The 19,499-nt window shown below is 38.3% G+C and overlaps 1 protein-coding gene across 1 annotated transcript in view; it reads right to left on the bottom strand.

Moving 5' to 3' along the window:
• The window catches only part of SACM1L (SAC1 like phosphatidylinositide phosphatase), a 36,190-nt gene that overhangs the window by 11,868 nt on the left and 4,823 nt on the right, over positions 1 to 19,499 (bottom strand). Inside the window, exons 2-11 of the mRNA XM_081159566.1 lie at positions 12,379 to 12,476; positions 9,891 to 9,965; positions 8,734 to 8,861; positions 6,982 to 7,131; positions 6,304 to 6,363; positions 5,418 to 5,451; positions 3,605 to 3,706; positions 1,475 to 1,560; positions 609 to 695; positions 71 to 139 (exon numbers count right to left, since the gene is read on the bottom strand). Coding sequence (XP_081015692.1) covers positions 71 to 139; positions 609 to 695; positions 1,475 to 1,560; positions 3,605 to 3,706; positions 5,418 to 5,451; positions 6,304 to 6,363; positions 6,982 to 7,131; positions 8,734 to 8,861; positions 9,891 to 9,965; positions 12,379 to 12,476 — 889 coding nt within the window. The remainder of the gene's footprint in view (positions 1 to 70; positions 140 to 608; positions 696 to 1,474; positions 1,561 to 3,604; positions 3,707 to 5,417; positions 5,452 to 6,303; positions 6,364 to 6,981; positions 7,132 to 8,733; positions 8,862 to 9,890; positions 9,966 to 12,378; positions 12,477 to 19,499) is intronic.

Below are 19,499 nucleotides of genomic sequence, written 5' to 3'. Positions count from 1 at the left end.
TTATGTTAAGTAAAATAAAGTCAAATTTTTTGGTTTGTTTTGATTCCCCAGAAACAAGAAAGAAACATACCAGATTAATTATGACTTGTTTTCCATAAATAATTAATTGTGAATCAAAATGCCTTTGGAAGCCATCCATCTAAAGAAGAAAAAAAGAGTTATACACTTTACCAGAGTGCACTGTAAGAATATTTATATGTTTAAAGTATCTCTTTAAATATCTTCTCTAGAGAAACCATGTCTTCTAGATATTCTAAAGACCAAATAGTAAACAGTAACTACAAGCCATTCTATTCGGAGCTGCCACACTACTTTAATTCTGGCACCATCTCAGATAGAATACACTAAACGCTCTAATGCCATACAGTTGCAGATCTTACTGAAATCTCTCAAATCTAAATCTGTGACACTACTCAACCACGGCTTGTTTTTCCACATTTCTAACACATGACCATTTGGTTTAGAGGTTCACTATGTGCCAGAACCAAGGAGAAAGGCCTCAAAGATGATGAATTCTGACTTACGAGAAATAAATACATGCTCTATATGTAAGTTATGCCAATAAGCTTCTATTTTTAGCCAATAAGGAAAGCATGGAAGATACATACATGATTTGCTACTTTGTTGATCTGTGGCCGTGGTTTGTACTTGAGGTTTGGTCTCTGAGACCAGAAAACTGGTATTGATCCTCGAGTCTAAAAGAAAAATGTGAGAAAACCACATACACGAAAACTTGTTTTCCTCAGCTTACTTACTGTCAGGGGTATATACACATCAACGACTACAAAGGAAAATATATAAATACAACCTACCAACTATGAAAGAAGCCCATGTGTACCTGCTCCTCAAGTTTGTATTTTGTGGGAATACTTTTGGAAAGGACCTGTTCTTCTGATTTTACACACACGGCGCTAGTGTAGTACACAGTTCAGTGTTTCCCCTAAATTCTAAAATAAATTTATCTATGAGTAGAAATTAACAAGTTATGTCTGTTATATAATTTGGCATTATAATAAAACTGGAAAACTGCTGCATTCATCCTCAAATGAATATGTTTATGAACTTCTATGCTTAGCCACTAAGGCTCTGGAGCAGCAAGTGATCCCCAACTCCTTTAGGAGGCACCGAGAAAGAGACTCTCTCACAGTGAAGTCAAGGCAGGTAGAGTCAGCTGTGCCATCTTCATCGCCCTGAGTAAGTCTAAAGAATTGAGCTGAAAGGTGGCCCATTTCCATAAGCCTTGCACCTACCCCTGCCTCTCCTTTACGGATTTAATTCAAGGGTGGGAAATGCCAGAAAGTTGAGTGTCAGATTAATGGAATACTTTTGCTTTGAATGGACTTTTCCACATTGTAGACACAGACATTATTTTAAAAAGGAGGGGAGGAGAGGGAAATTTCAGTAACACGACATAAAATTATGATCGAAGCAGAAAAGGCCAGCTGCTGGCAGCCTTGCAGACATGTTCACTTGCCTGGACAAATGAAGCCTTGCTGCCGTTGTAGTGCACAATCTGTTCTGTTTCTACAAAGTTAGCTGCGTGGCCTTCAGAATCGATGCCTACATTGAAAAAAGATCAAATTAATTGTATTTATCACATAAGAAACACATCAGAAACTCACTAATTCAGTTTAAACTGGAGAGAATTAATTCAGTTCAAATTAGTGGAAAAGCACTTATAAAAATAAATTTTAAACAAATGCATAACACATGATCAGAAAACTAAGAGATGTTCATTCATTTTAAACAGTCTTAAAGGGGAGTATTAAGGACCTATTAATAAAATCGGTTATTTAATTTATCAACTGTTTATACATACACAGTCCTGTAATTCCTCAAACTTGACATACGTTTTAAAGGAAAAGAAAATCCTCAAGGACTCCTGAGAATTGTCCTTAAACCCTATTTTTTTTTAAAAAAAATACTGTTTTGAAAGTTAAAACCATTAAACACAATATTTAATACAAACATGGGCCATTATGTTAACACTATTGCATTACAATAATCAAAATGGTCCAGCAGGTGCTTATAATGATTTAAATTATCAAGATGAGAGCACAAAAACTGTATGTGACCCTTGAATTTCCAGGAATATGCCCACAAAGCCTAGTTTGAACAACATTGCTCTAAAGTGTTTAGTCTTGATACTGGCTAGTCCTTTCAAATGTTGGAAGCACTCCTTTAGTCTTGTTTACGTGATCTATTTTTACTAAGAAAAGCTTACTGAGCAAAGGTAACTTTCAAGCTAGTCCCTGTCTCAAATTGCCAAATTATCAGAAAGGAACCAGTGGATTTTTAACCATCTCAAATATTTCTTAATGTTATTTCTATCTGACATATTTCTCAAACATAACATTTTGAGATGTCAGGTATCAGTTTTTTTGTTAATATAGTACCAGAAGGGAATAAAATTATTGAGTCAAATCAGTAAAATTACTGAGTCAAAATGCCTTCTCAATACTCTCTAAAATTACTTGTCAGAAGCATGGACAATACTTGGTTCTTTCCACAATTCCCATATTCCCATTAAGGAATAATATATAGTTATTTTTTAAAGTGAGATGGCAGGAGAGAGAGAAGGGGTGAGAGAGAGATCTTTATGAACACATTTCCACAATATATTAAGTTAAAAAAACAAAAAACACACAACCAAGGTACAAGAAAACGTGCACAGTACACAACCACTGTGTACAACAGGAGGAGGTGAACATACCTGCAATAGCACAAAATTACCTGGATAAACAGAAACTAACAATGCAGCAGATGGGGTCAGAAATGAGAAATAGTTTTCATTGCATTTCTTTTTATACTTTTTGGTACCTGAACTATGTGAATGTATTACCTATTCAAAACATTTCATTAAAAATTATGTCTCCATCCAAGAAAATCTAGTTACAAGGGAGCTGCTAACTCCAACTCTGGTTCTGTAACCTTGGCCAGCTCACTCACTAAATGTCTTTCTTCCTTTGCTCTATCACCTACAAAAAGGGAGATTAACCAAATAACTTCCTGGCCTAAAACTTCCATGATTTATCTAATGGCTCACAGGATTTTATTCTGATAGTCTGGCAAAAAAAACAGAGTTAGAGACACTCCTTTTCAGAATGACAGTAATTTTTAATATGTGTTTTAAAAGCTTAGTTTAAGCAAATAAGCATTTGCTGGTATAAAGCCTAAAGAACAAATGCTCAAAATGTCAATCTTTAGAGTTGAAGGCATAGTCAATTGTCTAGCTTTATGCAGGCACAGAAACCAAGAACAATAGGAGAAAATACTTCCTGCTAGGAGTATAGGTTATTGAAAACAACACTGAGTTCAGCTTGCTGTCACACATCTAGCAAATAACATAACATAATTGGCTCCTCTTAGAGCAGAAGAAGTAGTGTATAGCGTCTCTCAACATTTGCAATGTCACTACGGCGGCGGGAGTAAGGCACAAAAGACCTACTACCTATTATAATGAAGCAGGAGATAAATATTTATCAAGGCTATGAAACGATAATGAAAATAAAACACAAACGGCTACAGTCGTATCACTGTAAAACGGAACGTTAAGTAGCGACAGCTATAACCCAGTATGGTGCCACGCTGACATTAATCCTACCTCTCACATAGTAGCGCACGCCGGCTCTGAAACAGCTCCTCCTGGAGATGAGAATCCAGTCAAAGTACTTCCCATTAATAGAACACGAGTGCATAGTAATAACTTAACTGCATTAAGGAAAATGTAACACGCAGCTTCCCTCCCACCTCTAGGCCCTTCCACATTGCAGTAGATAGCTTCCTCCCACTTAGTCTGGTCAAAAATTTAGATTTGCAGTAAACTTTTCTCTTTTGTATCTCATGTACAATTTGTCAGAAAATCCTGTTAGCTCAACCTGCAAAATATACCTAGAACCTGACCATTCTTCACACCATCACTGCTATCATCTTAGTCCCAGGCAACCTTACCCCTGGCCTGGATCAGAGACTGCCTCCTACTTATTCCTTGTACCCTCCCTTGCTCTTCCTTGGCCCACTCTCTAACATCACGGTCACACAGTACCCCTGTCTTACCAGCCAATCCTCTATTTAGATCCCAACAGTTTTTCATCACAGTTGAAGTAAAAGACACTGTCTACTCAGCCCAGCATAATCTGGGCACAGCTACATCCCTGACTAGTTCTCACCTCCCCCGGTCCACTCTCTCTGCTCCAGGCATGCTCCTGCCTTGGGGCCTTGGTTCTTGTTGATCTCTCTGCGTGTCTATACCTCTAATCAAGAAACTACATTAAACAAAAGCTAATTTAAAGCTTTCGATTAGCCCAGCTGGGCGTGGCTCAGCGGTTGAGCATCCACCTAGGATTCAGATGCTGTTTGTTTGTTTTTTTAAATATATCTTTATTGATTTCAGAGAGAAGAAAGGAGAGGGCGAGAGAGAGACAGAAACATCAATGATGAGCGAGTCATTGATCAGCCGCAGCCCGCAACCCGGGCATGTGCCCTGACCGGGAATCGAACCCTGATCGCCTGGATCCTAGGTTGACGCTTAACCGCTGAGCCACGCCCGGCCGGGCAGGAGATGCTGTTTGATTCCTGGTCAGGGCACATGCCCGGGTTGCGGGCTCAATCCCTGATGGGGGGCTTGCAGGAGGCAGGTGATCAACGACTCTCTCATCACTGATGTTTCTCTCTCTCTCCCTCTCCCTTCCTCTCTCTGAAATCAATAAAGATATATTTTTTAAAAATAAAATAAACCTTTGGATTAAGCCAAACGAATAAACTGTTCTAAAATCGCCTGGAAAAAGTGCTCCATAATCTCACTTGATGTTATCTGTCCATTCATAATCTCATTTGGGGAAAAAAACACAACTGGCTCAAACCCCTAAACACTATCTCAATACATCTGTTCCTGTTTTAGCCTTAGAACTTGGGAAACTCCAGGGAAGGGAGAAAAACCAACCAACCAAAACAACAGAATAAACAAGAGCTTCTATCCTGAGATTTCCTGAGTTTTATTCCCCCACGACTGTAGGAAATGTTTCCTCCATTACTCTTCTGCTTTTCTTTGCATATAACAAGCATGATAATTTAAGGAAATCACACTAACACAACAAACAAGTCACAGGTTGCTATATTAAGCTCCTTGGGGGTGCTTGAGGTCACCCTGGTTTCTGCGGGGCACTGTCCTGGTTCTAGACACTCACATGCACATTGTGCTTGTCCTTGAACAGCCAGCTCACTGTCCTTCCTTATTTTTATTATAATCTTATGATGAAGACTAGTTTTTTAAAGTAAACTTACAATTAGATCATTGTAGAATTATCTCTCTACAATACTCTCCTCATGCAATATCTGAGACTGCCTCTAAATCTGCCTTACAACAGCATTCAAAGTAAAGACTGCTAGAAAACTATAGTAGTATTATGTAAGGATACAGCCATGAATTACTGGAAGAGCAAACCGATGGACCTGAAATGAAGATACACGTTACATTTAGGAATATACTTTAAAAGCAAATGAAAAGCACTATATAAAATACATTTACACTATATGAAACACATAAGGAGGTAACATACAAAAGTGTAACGAGGGAGTAAGCTTATGGGGTAACAATTTTGAAGAAATTTCTCTAAAGTAACATTGTCTTTTCAATTAAATAAATTAAGACTGTGCTGTCATCATTTGGACTTGAATATTCAGATTTTGGAACACCAAGGGAACTACCTGCAGTTGCAGAATGTTTACCTCCCTCCTTTTCAGTCTTTGCCTCCAACAACTTCACTCCTCTAGGGAAAAGATACACCCGTGCTGTTTGCAGCTCGAACTACTTTTCCCAAAGCAGCAATGCCCATGACAAGAAATAAAGTCACTAGGCAAATCTATTTACCCATATTATGCGTCCTAGTTGGGCCTCCTTGCTTGGCCTCATTTGTATAAGGACAAAGGAAGGTGACCTCTCTACACGCCTCCCGGGTGATTGAAGGGAATCCCATCCCATAGGAAGGCAATGCAGAGCTCCTCACTTGCCTGGGGACTTAGCTGTGGCTCCTCATTCCTCCTTTATTCACCCACCAAGACCCAATCTCTCTCTCTTACTTATAAAACACAATGTATTTTTACTTAAGTATTTTTTCTTTACTTAAGGCTCCTGTAGGAGAGAATGACGTGAGAGGGCAGACCTGATCAAAGCTTATAAGTCATAAACAGAGTAACTTAGAATTATTTACCCAAATTTCTGGTGACTAGGTAGGCATTTTATACTATTAGTTCAGTTCAAACTTGGACTGTAACAAATAAGCAGGTTTTATTTAGTGTACTTACCTCCGGTTGAGCAGAAAGTTCTCTCAGAAGATGACCATTCCATACAAACCGCTGATCTGCCTAAGGGGGAAGTTTTAAAATTAATAAAGTATCTCCTGCCAAGGTGAGTTCCCACAGAAAGAAAACTATGACAATCAACGTTTCTACCTCATGGAGAGACAAGTGTCTTTGACATACTCCAAAAAGAACTCCTCTTCCCCTAAAGTCAACCCCTCTTTCTCTGGGTTTTCCCATTTCCTTGCCTCAAGCCAGTGCTGCAAGCCCAGAAACCTGGGGGTCCTCTCGGGGTCTTTCTTTCTCATGTGTTTAGTCGGTCGGCAAGTCTGAAGTCTCCTTCCAAATCCAACATTTATTTTATAAGCATAATTACATTACTAATGCTAACAACTGTTAGACTGTAGAACACCTACAGCTAGGGAATTACCAACATGTGTGTTTAGACAGAATTTCTGACCACCTACATCATGGTTCTCCATCCTGCCTGTGTAACACACAGATTGGGGTCCTAGATTTGGGACTGATGTATATTTGAAACATGGTACATTTTCAAAGTCCCATACATAATCTTGACATAGCCAGGACTGAGAAAAACCAATATATATTTTTATGGATGAAACAGACATATGCCTCTAAAAAAAAACCCAAATAAGGAAATATAACTGATGGGATTAAGCTTACCCTTTCCAAGAGACTCATTTCTTGAAATTCTGGACTAGTGTTGGACAGCCGCTGCAAAGTATGGGTCAAATCGTATGTGGCTGAAAAGTAAAACCCATCCACACTCAAGACATGGTTTATCATTGCTAGGAAGGTTTTATTATCTTGTAACTGTAAACAAAGGAGATAAAAAAAAAAATCAGTTTATGTCATACTTGAAAAGGAATTGGTCAGCATGAAAAAAGAATGAAAATAAAAACCCGTTAGTCTGGCCCCATTAAATACCCCTGGCATAGGACTGGGCTGGAGAGGGAGATGCTCGCCATTTCCACAGGACCTGGGGACAGCTCCTGCCTCACAGACGATGCTCACTAACTAGTGTAAGGAAGGCATGACTATATTAACTGATTAGGCAGAACTCCTTCCCTTTGGTATCCTTCACAATTTTTACTCTAATGGGCAGGAAAGTTATTTAATGAAACATCACTTACTTGGGGTATGACCTGCTGTGTTTCCTTTACCTTCAAAAACAACCCTGCTAGGTTAGCAATGATCCTCATTTGACAAATGAAAAACATAAAATCATGAGGGGCCCAGTAACACAGAGAGTTAAAGAACAAGAGAATAATATCATCTCCATTCTCAAGAAACTTTACTGGTTGGGGTGGATGGTAAATAAAATAGAATTCTTTTTAAAAGAAAATTAAAAGAAAAATCCTGTAAAAGTAATTATCTATCTCTATTTTCTAATAATCATTTTAGCTGGTTTCCCAATGAATACCAAGACTGACATTTGTTTTTATCTTTGTTTTAAAAAATAACTGTTGTCCTGGCCAGCAAGCTCAGTTGGTTAGAGCCTTGGCCCAATATACCAAGACTGTGGGTTCAATCCCCAGTCAGGGCACATATAAGAATCAACCAATGAATGCATAAATAAGTGGCACAACAAATTGATGTTTTGCTCTCTTTCAAATCAATAAATAAAAATTTAAAAACCAACTGTTGCTGTTTGGCAATTATGAGACATAACCAGGTCGCTGTTAATGCGGATAAATTCACCTTCGCTGACAGCTCTGGCTGTGTAGTTAAGAGTCTCTGGAACAGCAACAACATTAGCATCCCCACAGTCAGCTATTTCCTCTACACTCCATTTATGTTCAGTCTGAACTTCACTCCTAGAGTTGTCACTCTTGTCTGTACTTTCATCTTTGGTGGGATAATCTTTAGTTAGCACACCAGGGTAACCGAAATATAAAGCACGTTGTTGGGGCGCTGATATTAACTAAACCATGCTGGTGAAATCCGTGTATACAGGAATCACGCAAAAGGAGGCCTGTTTGAACACACACACACACACACACACACACACACACACACACACACTTACTCACATGTGGGAAAGTGAAAGCTTTTTCTCTGGGGAGGGAGGGAATGAAATAGGATGAACGGAACTTCAAAGGCACCTAACATTTCACTTCTTTACAGAAAGAGAACGGAGTTGAAACCGGTGTTGCAAACACGCAGTCCGTCTGTCCTCTCTCATGTGAAAGAATTGAGTCGGTTAAAAAACAAACCAAGAGAAATAAAATACATGAGGAATTTTTGAAGTACATTTTATGCTAGGTGTAAAGGTATGTAAAGTGGCTTTGTCTATGGGCTGCTTAAATAATTAGGCGTAGAAATGCAACAAACTTTCTTTATATTCTACCTCCCTCTCTCCACCCCCATGGCACTACCCTGGATTTGCAATTAGTAAGTACTTTCAATTCTTACCTGAATATCAGTTAAATGCAACATGGTCTTCTTATAAGAAAGAATATCAAAATCTGTTGCTTTCCAGATTACATGACTGAAAAATTCACCTATTTTTATTTTTTTGGTAATGACAATTAAATAATTTCCTGCAAAAAAAGCAAAGCCAAACTCAGATGAATATAAACAAGGCAACTCTAATGCCAAAAGTAGCACCCCTTGTTCAAAGGCTAGCGAATGAGACTGTACCATGCTATACAGATAGAAGACCCATACTTTATTAAAGCAACCTTATAATTCTAAATAGAAAGACCAGGATAGTATTTAGAAAAATTCCTATTGAAAGTTCACATTTTTTTCACAAAAAGATAAAAGCAAAAGCTTTTGTTAGCTCAAGGCTCTACCCACAAGTACCCTCCCCTGGCAGTTTTCCTATGTATATCCCTCTCCTACTTAAATGCCTCTCACTAGGCTGCAAAGTGAGGACAAGAGGGGCTTGCATCTTTTAACACTTAGCATCTAGCACAGTACCTAATATTACATGGATTTTTAAAAGTTCAATGAAATGAAATTTAGATAAACAAAATCATTCCTGATGACTCAGAACCAGGTGATATTTTCTAACATGCACTATGTCATATTCAACTCAGTATGGGGTTGACGGTAGAATACTTTGGTCCATCACTGCATTAAATTTTTATTTAAGCCCAGCCAATGTGGCTCAGCAGTTGAGCACTGACCTATGATCCAGGAGATTGTGGTTCGATTCCTGGTCAGGGCACATGCCAGGGTTGCTGGCTCGATCCCCAGGAGGGGGCGTGCAGGAAGCAGCCAATCAGTGATGTTTCTCTCTCATCAATGTTTCTCTCTCTCTCACCCCCCCTTCCTCTCTCTGAAATCAATAAAGACTTTTTAAAAATTTTTTTATTTAAATACTCATAGAATTTATGACAAATGCTCAGTTGGCTAGAGATTTCAACTCTAGATGAAATAAAACAAAATTATTTTTTAATAGAACCTCTGGCTTATAAATTTAACCACGTGGGGTATATTACTTTTAGAAATTAATGACAAATACCTAATCTACATATTTTTGCCTAAAGCATGGTGTGAAGCACGCCTTCATCTTATACTCCAGTCGTGTCCCGTTTGCCCATCTTAGTTTACTTTTTCCTTACCTGCCACCAGATGGATTGTGCCCAGTATACCAAATATTGGTCTTGTGACAGCTGAAGGAGGAATATCTTTCTTGACTTTAAGAAAAAAAAAAAAATCAAAGAACACACTCATCAACAGAACGAGAAATTTAGTTTGATTTCAACTAAATCAACATGCATGATTTGTTCTTAAAAAGCAAACTCCTTCATTAATGTTTGACCTCCATTTTGGCAGAATTTAAAATAACAATGTCCATGTAATAAAGGTCTCTGCCTGTCCAGGATATGGTGTCAAAAGTAACATACTTCAGCGTTCTTACCAGGTAAATTGTGGGTTATTTCTAAGGTCAATTTTCAACTAAATGTATTCAACCTCCTGCCAGAAACTAAGTCTTTATCCCTTTAAGAGAATTAGAAAATGGAAGGAGGGTTGAGACATGACTTTAATTTCAACAGGCAACTAATGGAATGCAAAAAAGACCTGTCTATCCAGGCCTGAGTATGTGGGAAGTGCAGGTGGAGATCCGAGGGAGAAAGACGGCAGACAAGCCTCCTCCTCGTGTCTAACAGTAACATGTACAGAGAGGCAGGGAGGCATCGCCACGAACTGTGGCTTGACCAATAATGCCCTTATTGATAAATTAATCCATTAATCCTAGATTATAGCGTTCATTTCATAACTGTTAAACTTTCAGCCAACGTGCTGACAAAACATATTTTGTAGAACTCTAGTTTAGGAAATAATGCCCTGTCAAATAAGCTTATATGCTATGCCCATACTGCCCCTATTCCTCCCAAGAAAGAGCCAGAATGCACAGCAGGAGCATAAAAGCTCTGAGACATTTACGGGAAAACAAGCTGTTCCAAGTTTGGTTTCCCAAATTTATGCAGCTATAAATTTTTCCTTTCAGCCACAGTTTTATCTACCACCTTGAAAACTGCTTTGAAACCTTGCTGTAAGCCCAACTTCTTCTTAAAAGCAGTCCTATTATTCTGAAGAAAGGAATTCTGAATAAAGTCTAAGATTCCCTTAGTAATTCAATTTACTTAGCAATGCCATGCCACAATGAGTTACGTGAATAAGTGTGATGAAAAGCTCCATGGAAATCCTGAGTACATTGAGATCGTTTGATAAACTTAAATAGAGTGAGCTGTAAGTTATATTAAATGGAGTGGAAGAGCAATGAAACTATGAAAATTCCTAAGAGAGTAGGTTAGTTCTTCATGGAGAAAAAAAGTCTCTCTTTCATCTTTCTATGGCAATGGTCTGCATTTCCAACTGGCAGAGAAACTGTGAGCAAGTCACATCCGCATCATCACTGGCATGAGGTCAGAGTATCTCTTCACGTGTCTCATGAGGAGTGTGTGGTATTAACTTTACAATCAAACTATTCATAACCTTTAGCTTTGTCCACTCAAACGGGTCTGCAATCTCTACCCACAAATGTCACCGAAAAGTAAAAAATAATTGAAAATACATCCATACTAAGTAGCTTTTATAAGACACTAGGTTGTATCAATATGGTACAAAGAAGTGGTGTAATTAAACTTTAGGAGAAGGACACTGACATTGGTTAATACTAATCAGCTATCTTGAGAGGACATCCATCAAGCAAATGTCAAATTATCAAACTAATTTGGTCAAATGAAAACTATATATATGGTCCTTACCAGAATAACCCCATAACCAAGGAAATGGAAATGTACAGTCACACTTCTCCTGCACTTTACTATCCTGTGCAATATTTTCATATTTCACTTACCTGTTCAAAGGATAGTTACTGTGTACTGAATGCCCACTCCATGGTCACTCAAATAGAGTACTTAAGAAAAAATATGCAACTCTATCTAAAGGTGAATTTTTAAACAAATGAAATAGGAAATTCTAAATGTGATAATGGTATATTAATTTGTCACCAAAATTATTTTACATTAATCTAGTCAGAAATCAGCGTTCTAAACACAACTGAAAAATTATTTTTAAACCGTGGAGAAGCCAAACCAAAAGACAACTGGATAGATGGATAAGATAGGCAGATAAAGCTTAGAAACATCATCTGCCTAAAACACAAGTTTTAATCAATAATGTTTATATTATTTTTCATTCATTAAAGTACCCTCACAGTCATGAATATTTTAAAAAACAAAAGCAGCTATTAAAATTCCACAAACTTAATACTAAAACAACTTTCACTTAAAATACCTTAAATCTTACAACTAGAGAAGGAACTTAGACATCAATAAAACCAATCCTGTTAAGAATACAGATAAAGGAATAAAGAAATAATTATGTTTTTAAGTCCTTATCGACAGTAAAATTTTCAAGATCTTTTCTCCTTTTCATAAAAAGGAGAAAGCATAAAACTAATGCATAGAAACCAAATGAGGTTTTAAGAATTAAATTTTATAAGACATTCAGAGATCTGCACACTGGCATACCTCTAATTAAATTATTGCAACTTAGGTATGAAATCTTCCTCAGACACTTCTAAATCTGGCTACAAAATACCTGAGAGGGTAACCTCCGTGGACACCCGATCAATGATAAGCACGTCATCCGCTCCATCGTCACAGGCTTCCACGTAAAATTTTTCAGGTGTGATATGCCTAGGAGAAATTTAAAACCATAAGTAACTAAGCCAAATGAAATAAAGACTCCCAAAAAACTACTTACAATAATGTCAGCCAGGTTTAAATATGACATTACTGTCCCAGCTTCTGAATAGATGAAGCTGTTAGGCAGTCCTTATGTGTTCAGTACCACTCTTTTCACTTGCATATTTAATGTCGACAAGATTCTAATTTGCTGCAAAACCACCAATTTGACTTACACAAGAAAACCATAATAAATTCGAATTTACTATCTTCAACATGGTGCAGAAGGTGAATGGCAGTAGTTACCATCACCATCAGCAGAAGCAGGCTGCCTGTGCTGTGTGACCTTGGGCTAGTTATTCACCTTCTCTGTTCTTCAGTTCCGTTACCCATAAAATAAGGGCAATACCAGACTCATCAAGTAGTACTGCTGTGAGCATAAAATGAGCTAATCTTTGATAAGCACTTGGAACATCAGAGACACTGTGAGCAAGATCTAAGTATCAGCTAACAATACTTAGAAACATTTTTAATAAGACATTTCCAGGAAATCATTTAATAAAATAACATTCTGGTGTTTTTTGGTTAGGATGCCACACTTAAAGGAATGAGGGGAAAAAACAACCCTCATTTGGTAAAATAAAAAATAAAGGGGGTAAAATTAGGGTTGGGACAGACAACTCAAAATGCACACAACTTTGCAATCAGAGTCCAACAAAATTAACAGCTGGTTCCTCAGGCGATAACTTGGATAACTCGGGAGAGCTACGCAAGGACACAAGCACCATCAGGACTGTCTCAGGAAATATTAACAATGAACAGAAACAATAAAGTGAAATGCAAATGTGCAGGCGCTAAAGCAACACAGACGGAGGTGGGCACAGGAGGAGGTACTACCCTCCGGGAGCAAACTCAGGCGACGGCGAGGAAACTAGTTCCCCCTCGCCCCCCACACACACCCCAGGAACTAATCTTTACTGTTCTTAAACCACACTTGAAAAAATTTGTCTGTGCAGCAGCCAACCTGAAGGGGTTTTCCTTTCCTTTTAAATTCTAACCCCTCGATTCCACTCCCCTTGTCCATTAAAATCTTATGCAAACCCACATAACCGTAACTGACATCATTTCTTATTTACCAACCCCATAAGCTACCTGGTGTTACAGAAACGAGTCCTGTAGCAGGACACTGGACCAACCATTTCTGACTTTCTCAGAGGACTAGTCAACCCTTATTATCCAAATACAACTCACATCCACATCCTTTTATGGTTCATCTATAACTAACTTTTTTAAAAATCCTCACCTGAGGATATTTTCCATTGCTTTTCAGCAAGATCAGAAGGAAGGGGGGGGGGGGGGGGAGAGAAACATCGATGTGAGTGACGCATCGACTGGCTACCTCCTGCTCGGGCCCCGACCAGGGCCAGGGATTGAGCCTGCAACCAAGGTACGTGCCCTTGGTGGGAACTGAACCTGAGACCCTTCAGTCCGCAGGCCAACACTCTAACCACTGAGCCAAACAGGCTAGGGCTATAACTAACTTCTTAATATTAGGCTAGTTTCCTCCACTTGGGGGGATGTGCTAAGGGAATGAAAATAAATTTTAATACAAATCAAGCAAATGCAACAAAGGCGAGAAATCTGCTTCAAATCTCAGTGTCCAGATCAAACTAAATGTAACAGTTCATTCCTTTTCATTGCAGAATAGTATCCTGTATGGATATATCAAAGTTTGTTTACACATTCATATGTTGGACATTTGGGTTTCCAGTTTGGACAGTATGAATAAATGTTCTAGGAAAATTCCTGTAGAAGTCTGAGGCAGACATATGCAATCTTTTCTCTTGGGTGACAGACTAGAAGCAGAATGGCTGGATGATATGGAAGTTGTTTAACTTGGACAGAGAGGAGAAAAGACAGGGATTACAACAGGCATAAGGGAACTTTTCCAGTGACTAACGTGTTCAGTATGTTGATACTGGCGATGGTTTCATGGGTGTAGAAAGATGTCAAAATGTATCAAACTGTACACTTTAAATATGTGCAGTTTATTGTATATCAACTATACTTCAATAAAGCTATAAAAAAGAAAAAGAGAGCCTGAAACAAAATAAAAATAATATAATAAACTTCAGACAATCTACTCATAGGGTAATTACCTCTAGTATTACTAAGTCACTTTTATTTTTTTTCAAATATATCTTTATTGATTTCAGAGCGAGGGAGGGAGCGAAAGAGAGAGAGAAACATCAATGATGAGTCATTGACCAGCTGCCTACCGCATGCCCCCCACTAGGGATAGAGCCTATAACCCGGGCATGTGCCCCGACCAGGAATCGAACCATGATCTCCTAGATCCTAGGTGGATGCTCAACCACTGAGCCATGCCGGCCGGGCAATAAGTCATTTTTTAAAAATCAAACATATCAGTCCATATCTGCAGAATGTTTTATGTAAGTGTAAGTTGCATCCTAAGAGTAAGTCAATAAATTTATTGAAAAGCAACCGTGTGCTAAGCATTACACAAGCACTGGGGACTAGGAGGTAGGTGATAAATAAAAACCAAATAAGAAATAGAAAAATTTTTTATTAAAAAGCAGACCTGAAACACAAGACTTCTTTATAAAAGCTTTTGAAAAAATGCTGTCTCTAAATCAGAAGGTATTTTACTAAGCCTCAGTCTTCAGAGTCCCTCCATACCCCACACCCCCAATCCTTACAATGCTGTGTAAGTGCCTGGGCAGCAGATGTCCCCCTGCATTGTCTGGGGCTTAAACAGGCTCAGGACCTGGAATCACAGGGAATGCTTTCATGCAATGGCTGATGCCATCACAGAACATCCTGCTCCACATCTAATGTACCAAGAAACTCCATGAGTTCCTTTCATAATGTTCAGAAGAATATAAAAAATAATCTCGCCTCTGTCATTTTTTTTTTTTTTAATATATCTTTATTGATTTCAGAGAGAGGAAGGGAGAGGGGGAGAGAGAGAGAAACATCAATGATGAAAGAGTCATTGATGGGCTGCCACCTGCACGCCCCCTGCTGGGGATCGAGCCTGCAACCCGGGCATGTGCCCTGACCAGGAATCAAACCTCAATCTCCTGGATCCTAGGTCGATGCTCAACTCCTGAGCCACGCCAATCAGGCTGTCATCTTATTTTTTAAGTGATTATAACACTGATAAGAAACAGTCTATTACCAACGCTGCTTTAGCATTACGTCAACTACCAATGATTTGTTCTAATCCAATGCCCAAGCAACCATCCAGAATCACAATCAATCAACAAACCAACCTAAGCCCTATTTATATGGGATGATTATTATATTTGAACTATTATATTTAATTTGAATTGAAGACTACCAAATTATAAGAGCAATGTATTAGTAGTAGTTACACTGAAAAGGGTTCAAGATTTGCAGTAAATAATACAGAGATTCACCCTGGCCAGTGTGGATCAGTTGGTTGGAGCATCAAACAGTACACTGAAGGGTCGTGTGTTCAATTCCCAGTTAGGGCATATATCTGGGTTCCATCCCTGGTCAGGGTGCATGCAGGAGGCAACTGATCAATTTTTCTCTCTCTCTAAATCAATGAAAATGTCCTCGGGTAAGGATTAAAAAAAAAGAATTCAGAAGTTCTAATCCTGACTTTGCTGTTACTGGCTATGTAGAGCTGGCCAAGTTACAAGTGTCTACCCCATGCCAGGCCTTGTTCTAGGTACTAGTGGTACAAAGTCCCTGGATCACAGAGCTTACACTGTAATAGAAAAGACAACCAATATGCTAGGAACTAATTCAGCGATTTCAGACAGTAGTAAATGCTATAAAGAAAATAAAGGTATGTGGGAAATCCTGGGGATGGTGGTGCTCAATCTTCTTGAGGATTAAATGAAACAACATGTAAAAGTTCCTGGAACAACTGTGATCAAAGAGAATGGGAGGGGAAAAACAAGAGAGAGCAGCGCTGAAATATTCAACAGCCACACTACTGGACTATTCAACAGCAAGGTCTTTAAAGTTCTGAAGGACAATAATTTCTAATTGTGAAGTCTATACAAAGCCACGTATCAAACGAGTGTGACAATAGAATGAAAACATTTTCAGATGTGCCATGTCTCAAAAGATATCTCTTTTACTCTTTCTTAGAAGGAAGTCTGTTTCACAACAATAGCATAAATCGAGTTAGGCCTGGAATCCAACACAAGAGACGTGATAGAAATTCTCATGACAATGGTGAAGAGAGTCCAGGACAAGACCTATGCAGCAGGCCTGAAGAACAGCCAGTCCAGACGGAAGCAGGGGCAGAGGCGCCCAGAGGTAAGTCTCAGAGAAGAAAATGAATTGACAGTCTCCTGACATGTTTGAAAGGAATTTTATTGCTGAGACTGAAGATTAGTGATAGAGACGGTGAAAAAAAAGCCAAAGAGATAGCCACTTTTTAATTCCAGAAAAAATATTTTTATAAGGAAATGTAATTATACTGTACCACTGACTTCATTTGACCTCTATCTACATAACCATGACAATATGACCACTGACTATCTTACTATAACTACACTGAGAAGGGGAGGAAGAGAATGTGGTATAAAAGCTAAATTCTCATCTTTGGAAGTACAAAGTCATCAGAAGATTAAAACTAGAAAAAAACATCAGGAAACAGCAATACAGGGTGTTGTTTAGAAATGTGGAGTAAAATATCAGAGGAAATCGCTTAAAGAGCTGAAAGCAGATGCCTGGGGCAGGGGGAACTGGGAGTGCAGAGTCGTGCTACGGTGCTCTCTTTTATTATAAGCTTTGCGTACTGTTTACTTTTAAACCATATACGTGTGTGAGATTAAAATAAAATTAAGTTTAAAAATGTGTTAAAATAAGAAAAACAAAAATGAGTAATGCGGGTCAAGGCAGAGACTTCCAGTTCAAGGGCTCTGACTTCTGCCGGATGTTACGTCTCAAGGAGATGCTGCTGGATCTAAGTTGCTGCAGCCGCCACCAGGCTATTCTGATGATGTTACTGAAAACGGCCTAAGAATCGGAGAGATGGCGATAGGAACTGTGAGCCTGCCAGCTAATCAACATTTACAAGATGAGTAATAAGCAATGACTCAGAATCCCACCAGTCACAATGGCAGGTGTCATCCCAGCTCACAGTCACCTATGGATCCCTCTGCTCTCTCCCTCTTCCTTCCCTCCTTCCATTTCCCACCACTCTTTAACTGGCCTTGACAGTGATCTGAATGAAGCACAACAGGGTTTATTCTGTAAGTTTTATGCTTTCCAGGTTCCATTTCAAAAGCTAATGAAACTAACTTGAAATATCCAGGACTTACTGTCAGAAAGACTTAAGTAAACATCCAGTGGTTTAACTGTTGCTGGTGGGTATGGTTTTACTATTTTTTTGTCTTTAATCCTCACCAAACAGGCTACCAAGTCTCTGCAGATAAGGACCCTAAGCTTATCTACTCCCCTTGGTATTTTTCACACAAGATAGCAGAAGTTCCAATCAATTTTTTAAAAGACTATAACACACACCCACACTACACTGGTTTTTATACAGGGCCCTTAACTAATGTTTTCTTTGGCTCAGTGACAGGGTAAACAAAATTTTAAAAAATGTTTTCCTTTCTCCTAGCTAAGAAAAGATCTTGACAGGTCAAATTTTAACTGGATTTGATGTTATAATGTAACTAATAAGAGGAGAAATAGGGAGTAGTGTGTTTTCTGATTGGAAAGCCTACAATATGTCACTGAAGCCAAGTTTGTCAGGAGTTTCTCAAAATTAACCAGTTAACAGGCCATACTGAATTCTCAAAGTAATAACTACATGGAAACCAAGATAAAAGACTCAATGATGACCAAAACCTAGGAGAAAATCCTCTCCCTGCTGCCAAAAGAATGGCCTCAATTGCTGTGATGTCTCTCATTTCCATGAAACTCCCTCACATTGAGTATTTTATGAACTAGATTTTAGAAGACAAGGAGAACCCTTCCGAGAACATGATTTGCTCATTAATTATGCTGTTGATAACAAATCTCTGAAGTTCAAAGTAATACTGTATATTGAAAAGAGCTCTGGACCTACGTAAACTGTCTGGTGAGGCTATAAGAATCCAACGGGCATTAACTATTACCTCTAACTGCACAAGAATACTACCTTGTTTCCGTCAAGACCCGTGGTTCAATGTCAACCCCGAGTTCTGGTTTCTGTTGAGATGACACATATTTGGGGAGACAGATAAAAATAACATAATACTTAAATAACAATTACTTCCTATTAACAACTTTCATTTGATTGACTAGTTTCCATTTATGGATTACTGCCCAAGTATGGGACAAAAAAGAAAAAGAAATCACAGGGAACTAAAAGTTAAATTTAACAAAGGAAATTCTCACTATTACATTTAATATAAATGTACTTAATCTTACAGCCACTTGGAATTCAATAGCTTTTAAGAGTGCTTTTCAAAAATTACCCTCGTTAAATTTTAAGAAAGGCAATATATTTAATTATAATATAAACATCAGATGTCATTTTTATTTTCTTTCAGTGTTGGCAATATGAATTTCTGGTATCTGAAAACATACTCCCTTTTTCTTCCCATGTAAGATTTATTTGTTTCAGGAAACAATTGACCTCTTCAAAATACTGGGGTGGGGGCAGGGAGAATGGGGAGTTGTCTACTAGGTACAGAGTTTGGGTTTTGCAAGATGAAGAGAGTTCTGGAGATGGCTGGTGGTGCTGGTTGCACAACAGTGTGAATGTGCTTCATGCCACTGAACTGTACACTTAAACATGGGTGATGGTAAATTTTATGCTTTGTGTATTTTACCACAATTTAAAATAGCAACAATAAAATTACTACTTGCATAGAAGTATGGTGATTGTTCTGTCACAAAACTAGCAAGAACATATTTCCTCAAAAATCTTACATAAAGAACTGAATCAAAGTCTTAATGATAAATTTATCATATCTCTCTCTAGTTGAAAACATATAAGCATAACAAATTACTAGATGAGCTAGCAAAAAGTAAAAA

Source organism: Miniopterus schreibersii, assembly GCF_964146895.1.
Source record: "Miniopterus schreibersii genome assembly, chromosome: 15".
Classification (NCBI taxonomy): domain Eukaryota; kingdom Metazoa; phylum Chordata; class Mammalia; order Chiroptera; family Miniopteridae; genus Miniopterus; species Miniopterus schreibersii.
The sequence above is the reverse complement of the archived record's forward strand: the minus strand, read 5'-3'. Positions and strand labels throughout refer to the sequence as shown.